This window comes from Hemibagrus wyckioides, unplaced genomic scaffold (genome assembly GCF_019097595.1).
Source record: "Hemibagrus wyckioides isolate EC202008001 unplaced genomic scaffold, SWU_Hwy_1.0 Contig37, whole genome shotgun sequence".
NCBI lineage: Eukaryota > Metazoa > Chordata > Actinopteri > Siluriformes > Bagridae > Hemibagrus > Hemibagrus wyckioides.
This window is the reverse complement of record NW_026690799.1, coordinates 89,263-97,122: the sequence shown is the minus strand read 5'-3', so window position 1 is coordinate 97,122 and position 7,860 is coordinate 89,263. Positions and strand designations below refer to the sequence as shown.

Sequence of the window (7,860 nt, the reverse complement as noted above, 5' to 3'; positions counted from 1 at the left end):
GAAGTTAGAATACTTGATAACAAGTACAAGTATCCCTAACCTGACCTGCTTGTCTTAATTCTTGTTAAGCTGTTTGTTGTTAAACTAATTATAATGAAACCATAATGATTTGACCTAAATTAAAAATACATATAATTACATATAATTATCTCCAATTTTAATTCATTCTGTTTGGGACAAGGGTGTGACTTTAGTGCAGTGTTTTTGTTTTCAGTTACTTGTACTCAATATACTATATATAGGGAGGTTAGAGCCAGTGGTGCAGCACTTCAACACATCTGACAGCATCTACATCTAGCATCACTGCTTCAACACATTCAGCATCATGATGCTCTGCCTGAAGCTTACTCTACTCACCTGTAAGGCCCTTCCATACTTGTCCATATAAAATCTGTGGTTTTGATAAGCTTTGATAATTTTTACCTCTTCCACCAATGTTTGCTATCTGTGTTTGCTTTACAGTGCTTATTGCAGCACCTGGCCTGCTCGTTTCTGGAGGTAATATTTCAGTGCCGCCAAACACCATTTTTTATATAACCTAACGTGATAATTGTTTTCCCTTGAACGAATCAATCAGGTTTACTTCAAATAACTGTGTGAATAATATTTTCTTTCAGAAACTGTGATTACCTGTGATGGTGATGTCCAGCGCCTCACTTGTGGTAAGTTTAAATGTCTTGCATCCTGTATAGCTGTATGAAAACAATACATTATTAAAGGACACTAGATATAGCAAGGCTGTAATTCTGTATGTCTTTGAATTTAAAAAAATATACATTTTTATATTTATTTCAGACACTGGAGTGATAAAGGTGAAGTCTACTGTGTACGGCCGTTCAGATAGCACAATCTGCAGTACTAAACGTCCCCATCTTACAGTTACTGATACCAGCTGTTACAGTACTATTTCCACTATTGCTGACAGGTACAGTGTTTCTTGGTTTATGCACAATAGATCTACAACAACTGGCAGAAATTTAAACACAAACTATTAATTATATTGCTTAAAATAATTGATACCACAGTGCTGCTAAATGCTAGAATTTAATTGATCACAAGGTGTTTTTCTACAACAGCATGACTATGCAATAGACAACAGTATTGTTCCAGTGTTTATATTAATAACTTGTATGGCTAATACAAATCATTTAATTCTCTTTATTAACATGTTTATTTAAAGTTTAGGCCAGGTCAGTGTAAGTGCTTTGTATTAATCATTAAGGGCAAGTTTTGTCTCAAGTTCAAGAGAGAGGAACAAGTCTAAAGCTGCTGTAACAAACAAGATAAGAGAAACTGACCTGATGTTCCATTACATTAAAGATAACTTATGGGATAAAATGTATGGTAGCATAACCCCACTGAGCGTATTTGGTCTGTTTACCTAAACAGATGCAATGGGCTAAGAGAGTGTGAGGTAAAGACGGATTTGCTTGGCAGCTCTGACCCATGCAAAGGAACCTACAAATACTACACTACCACTTATGGTTGCATTGATGCCCGTAAGTAATCTATAGAGTGGGAGCGTGTTAGAATTTATGATGGCTCTGTTGAAATTAGCAAAAATGTTTACTGTTAATACAATACAGATACACTACATTTAATACACATCCAAAGACAGATGTTGTTATGAGGTTCTAGGGTGAAGAGTAGTGTTGGGTTTTAATATTTTCTTTATAGAATAATCTATGAAGACTTATGGAAGGTTTGACATCTGTATATTGTCAGATTGCATGCATTTGCTTTGTCTCCTTTATCTAGGGGAAGCTGTGGTCTGTGAGCATGGCTACCGCACACTGGACTGTGGTAAGAAAAATAAGTCATTACTGTTGCTGTACTACATTTTCAATGACTTTATTAATTACTTTTGCTCCTGAATCAAAGCAAGCTTACCTGTATATCTGTGCAGGAACGGATACTATTGAGATCTTAAATGCGAACTTTGGGCGTGCTGATTCTGTAACCTGTTCAAGTGGACTCCCCAACGGTTTCACCCAGAACACCAACTGCTACGCTCCAAACACCCTTTCAATTGTCTCCTCACTGTAAGCTTTTTCTTTGCTTTCTTAAGCTTTTTTGTTTAAAAAACTTTCACTTACTATATGTACTTGTTATCTAGTGCTGAAAGAGGCCATGTTAACATGTTACTTTCATTTACAGGTGCAATGGAATGAACACTTGCACAGTAGAAGCTTCCTCCACTGTCTTTTCAGATCCTTGTAAAACAACTGCTAAATATCTCACAGTGTCCTACACATGCATCGCTGGGCAGTGAGTTTTTTTTAAGTAATCATGGGTAATCAGGAACGAAATAAAGTTCTTATGAGCTAGGTTACAGCAACAATTGTTCTGAGAGCAGATAAGGACAAGTATATTTAGAAAACATTAAACCTAGCCAAGGTTCTACAAAAAATTCATTCTCATGAAGTCATTTACTATTTATATTTACTATTACACGTAATATATTTAGTCTAATCTTTACTTTAAATGTGCATGCATTATTTATATTCACCTGTAACATCAACAAAGATTAATCGAATGTCTCGAATTCTTAAATTCAGTAAAATGAAAGTGAATACTTTTTTATCAAAACCCATTATCCATTATAAGTAAAGCAATATTGTTTTTTGTTTTATGTTTTTTAATACTTAATTTGCATCTATCTATAAATCTAATTACAAATTACAAATTTTAAATATAACATACAATCTCATTTTTCTGCAGGCCAAATCCATGTCCTGTTCCACCATGTGGTCTGTATTCTTTTTCCATTATATTATATTATATTATATTATATTATATTATATTATATTATATTATATTATATTATATTATATTACATTATAGTATAGTATAGTATAGTATAGTATAGTATAGTATAGTATAGTATAGTATATTGTTTTGTTGATTAATTCTCAATGCTGCCTGGTCAGGACACAAAGAATTTCTTATAACAGCAGTTCTGACAATAGCTCTGGCTAAAATTCAAATCACAAGTTTATATTAAACCACTCATTCTAATACATAATTGTTTCTATTGTATATATAATACAATACAAAATATACTGCAAAAAATATTCCAAACTTTAAAATTATTTTAATTTAATCACATCACTTACACTATGAACTTTATTTTCCATGCAGTACTACAACTATTTACTTTTTTTCCTTGTTGTTTTCCCTGCTATTCACAGACTAGAGGGACTGCAGCTTTCTTCCCAGGAATCAGCTTTAAATATGCAACCATGCACATGATAAAGTGCAGGACTGAGTGGTGGGATACTTAACTTCTGCATGTTACATAATCAACTACTACTAATTATTTTAATTTTGCATATTTTAATCAGCTTCTTTTAAACTTTCCCCTTTATTGATGACTATGCAATAAACTATCCTCTGAGTGCAAGCATAACAGAGAGTTTGTGAATTAATTTGTTAAAATTCAGTTTCGATGTCTGAAACAGTGTCCCCTTAAACAATGGTTTAAACATTGGTCCATATATTGGAAACAGCATTTGATAAGATTCACAGATTTCCAGTTTTTAAGTATGCATTTTTTAGCTGCAGTGCTTGCAAGCAAGATAAAATAATCATGAATAAGCCTTCATGATGGGTCATGCGAAGTGAACTGATATCACCTAGTATCCAAATTTTAGGATCAGGATCAATATGATTCTTTGATATATCAGAAATTGTTGCAATAACATACTTTCAGAATGTCTCTAAGGCTGGACAACTCCAGAGCATATGAAGAAGAGTCCCAGTAGATATTTTACATCTTTGACACATGGCAGAGATCTCACCATTAGGTTTGTTTAGTCTATAGGGGGTGTAATATGTTCTATGTAAGATGTTAAGTTGAATTTGTTTATGTTTGGTGGATACCAATACAGTTTGTGACTTTTTTTTCTAGAAGAGTACACCATTCACTATCATCATAAGAACACTCCAGATCCAATTCTCATTTTTGCTTTGCTGAAAATCTTTGGTATGCTGTAAGACTGTTAATAAGAATTTTGTATATAGAAGATGTTAAACCCTTTGTGGAAGTATGTCTGATATCGAGCAATCTGTCCTTAAGTAGGGATTTTTCAGATATCTTAGGGAATGCCCCCAATGATCGACTTCTGATCCAGTGTCTTATTTGCAAGTACTTAAAAAGGTTATGCTTAGGCAAGTTAAATAGTTCAGATAACTGAAGGAAACTAGCAAATATGCCATTTATGTAAAAATCACCAATTGTTTTAATACCTTTCTTAATCCAGCTTTGTAAAGTTTCGTCAACAATGGGACTTGGGATATTAGGATTTCTGTCAAAAGGAGTGTTCACTAGTAGCGATATGTTTAAACCCAAGAGTCTATGTGATTCATTTACATTTACATTTCTGGCATTTGGCAGATGCTCTTATCCAGAGCGACATGCAAAAGTCTCTATCATTGAATACATTAACACTGGTTCAATAGGTTACAGACTTAGGATACCATTAGCCTAAAATTGGATGTTTTTTTTTTACATAACAATACATAAACAGGGAAAGATAAGAGCTAGTTTAAGTGCTTCAGGAAAAGGTAGGTCTTAAGATGTCATTTGAAGACTGTCAGAGAGTACGGACATCTAGGGGAAGTTCATTCCACCACCTCGGTTCTAGAACAGAGAAGAGTCTAGATGAATAGCTACCTTTTGCCCTGAGAGATGGTGGGACCAGTCGGGCAGTGCTAGTGGATCAGAGGGAGCAAGGTGCAGTGCGAGGAGTAATAAGATCTTTGAGGTAAGATGGAGCTGGTCCATTCTTGGCTTTGTAGGCAAGCATCAGTGCTTTGAATCTGATGCGTGCAGCTACCAGAAGCCAGTGGAGGGAAGCAACAGTGGGGTGGTGTGGGAGAACTTAGGCAGGTTGAAAACAAGCCATGCAGCTGCATTTTGGATCATTTGCAGTGGACAAATTGCATTCAGAGGAAGACCTGCCAGTAAAGAGTTACAGTAGTCCAGTCTTGAAATAACCAGAGACTGAACAAGCACTTGAGTAGTCTGTGTGGATAGGAATGGTCGAATCCTTCTAATATTGTACAGAAGAAACCGACATGAGCGTGTCACATTATCAACATGGGAGGAAAAGGACAGTTGATTGTCCATGGTTAGCCCAAGGTTGCGAGCAGTGGCTGAAGGGGAGATTGAGTTGAGTTATTGAGTTGTTCAGAGATAATGCGAGATCCTGTGCTGGGGATGAATCACCTGGGATGACCAGCAGTTCAGTTTTGCTGGTATTAAGTTTCAGCTGATGAGCTGCCATCCAAGATGAAACGTCCACCAGACACGCTGAGATCCGAGCAGAAGCTGTGGTATCTGAGGGAGGGAAGGAGAAGATAAGTTGGGTGTCATCAGCATAGCAGTGGTATGAAAAGCTGTGTGAGGATATAACTTTGCCAAGAGTGTGGGTGTAGAGGAAGAAAAGGAGAGGACCAAGTACTGAGCCTTGTGGGACACCAGTAGAGAGTCTGCGTGGGGCAGATGTCAATCCCTTCCATGTTACCTGATATGAGCGACCATCCAGGTAGGAAGCAAACCATTCCCATGCTGATCCACAAATTCCAAGAATCCTGAGGGTGGACAAGAGAGTCTTGTGGTTAACTGTGTCAAAGGCTGCAGAAAGGTCGAGGAGGATGAGGACCGATGACAGCTTGGCTGATCTAGCAGCATGTAGTTTCTCAGTGACTGCCAAAAGGGTAGTCTCTGTGGAATGTGCTGCTTTGAAGCCAGACTGGTTGGGATCATGGAGGTTATTCTGCAGGAGATAGTCAGACAGCTGATTATAAACAATTCGTTCGAGAATTTTTGAAAGAAAGGAGAGAAGTGATACTGGTCTGTAATTATTGATGTCAGAGGGATCCAAAGCAGGTTTCTTTAGTATAGGGACAACCCTTGCTTGCTTAAAGGCAGTTGGTACCTGTCCTGATGTTATGAATCCATTGATGACTGTGGTGATGAAGGGCAGGAGGTCAGGTGAGATGGTCTGGAGCATATTGGAAGGGATTGGATCCAGTGGGCAGGTGGTAGGATTGCAGGAGTGGATGATTTGCAAAACCTCTTCTGCTGCTATGGTTGAGAGATGCTTCAGTGAAGGAGTAGCTGAGTCCAGGCTGCGTAATGTAGATGAAGTTGGGGCAGACGTGAAGGTCTGGCAGATCTTCTCAATCTTCTCTGTGTAAAAAGTGGCAAAATCTTCAGTGGTCAGGGAGGATGGAGCAGGTGGAGTCGGAGGGTTGAGTAGTGCAGAGAAGATGTTGTGGAGCTTTCAGGGATCTTGTGCAGAAGCTTCAAGCTTTTCCTTGTAGAAGGTTTTTCGTGATCACAGAAAGTTTCTTCCTTGTGCCCAGAAATGGAATAACTGTTACTGGGGTAGTTTTTATTTCATGCTGCTCTACTGAGACCTCACATCTCACATCACTGTTTCTTGAATACAGCCAAATCCACAGTGGGCGGAACTGTGATGCTAGATAATAAATTCTAAAATTTGGGAGATTTGGGAGACCATTTTATAGATCCAGAAAAAATTCTAATATCATTGTCCATTATACAAATTGGGACCTCACTTTTTGAGTAATTTAACTTATAACCGGATACAGCACTATATTCCTTTAGACACTGAAGTAGTGGGGGAAACAAATTAATTGGATTAGTTAAGAATAATAAGAGATCGTCTGCATATAAACATAGTTTATGCTCATCTGTGCCAAATGTTATACCAGTAATTAGGAGAAAAAGGAGGCAATAAGCTTAGTCAGGCAAGTAGAACAGTCTTAACTCAGGTAGTCATTAAGCACACAGTTCAAATACTCGCCGCTGCCACTGGCGAGTGAGGTCTTTAAATAGGCGCCGGGGAAATTGGGTGGAGGTGGCGTGATTAAAACTCCGGTTATTGGGAGTGTGGAGGCGCCGGCTGAGGCCGGCATGCCCGTGACATTTAAACAGTATAGCATTTCACAGAGTAAAGAAGACTTTGGCCCAAGTTGGATACAAATGATTCTAAAAATTATATTTTAGCAATTAGTTTTTGATGGACTAATATATAAACATTGGTCTGACCATAGAAAAATACAACAATTAATACAACATATTATATGACACTTTTCACAAATGTTGCAGACATTTCTGGATGATCAAAATGCTCTTTCACCAGAAGTTAGATGACTGAAGTATCAGGAGCTGAACCAAGGTATAGTTAAAGGGCACTTAATAGTCTAAACATAATTTGGAAACAGTCAAATTTAATACTGATATGGGTATTCAAAGGACACAGCTGACACAATATAGATAATCCCCAAGGCTAAGACAAGGGAAAAAACATGAAAAGGACAGAAACAATTTGATCCAGAAAAACAGACACTAGTGCTAATACTAGCACATATTAGTGTTAAAATCACACTGAGTTCTAAGTGATTAAATTACATATCATCACATAATCATTAAAAATAAGAAATAATCCAAAATAGGAATAATTTACAGACAAACATTACCTTACAAACATTGCCTTGTAGCCATATTCTTTTAGAATGTGGTGAAGTTATGGTGGTCTGAAATACTTTAGTAAACAGAGAATTGGTCCATATAGGAAAAGGCATTAGAGCTGACTTAATATTATGCTTATAAAGTTGAAAGTGGTTAAAACACGCTGTTATTACATTATACTCCAAAAAAAGAAAAAAAGAAAAGCATCTTAAATATATTTACCAATTCCATTTTATCTGCAAAGCATTAAAGTTAAAAGGAAAAAGTAATGCGGTGGTGGCTCATCCATGTGAGGCAAAAAATAATTATCTAATTATTTTTTATAACTCACTCTCACACAATTTAAAACCAGTGCC

General features: G+C 36.8%; 1 protein-coding gene across 1 annotated transcript; it reads left to right on the top strand.

Moving 5' to 3' along the window:
• The first annotated feature begins 228 nt into the window (after positions 1-228).
• Positions 229-3,409, top strand: LOC131350505 (rhamnose-binding lectin-like). The gene is made up of 10 exons (XM_058385501.1): positions 229-359; positions 463-498; positions 618-662; positions 796-925; positions 1,390-1,499; positions 1,759-1,803; positions 1,907-2,042; positions 2,158-2,268; positions 2,722-2,750; positions 3,192-3,409. The coding sequence occupies exons 1-10, from the start codon at positions 326-328 to the stop codon at positions 3,194-3,196; spliced, it is 681 nt and encodes a 226-aa protein (XP_058241484.1). The 5' UTR covers positions 229-325; the 3' UTR covers positions 3,197-3,409.
• Positions 3,410-7,860: the final 4,451 nt, after the last annotated feature.

Excerpts from the sequence above, each read along its gene's own strand:
- LOC131350505 (XM_058385501.1), top strand. The coding sequence starts at position 326 with ATGATGCTCTGCCTGAAGCTTACTCTACTCACCT. Across the intron at positions 1,500-1,758 it reads TTATGGTTGCATTGATGCCC|GGGAAGCTGTGGTCTGTGAG; the intron begins GTAAGTAATCTA and ends TCCTTTATCTAG. Across the intron at positions 2,043-2,157 it reads CTTTCAATTGTCTCCTCACT|GTGCAATGGAATGAACACTT; the intron begins GTAAGCTTTTTC and ends TTTCATTTACAG.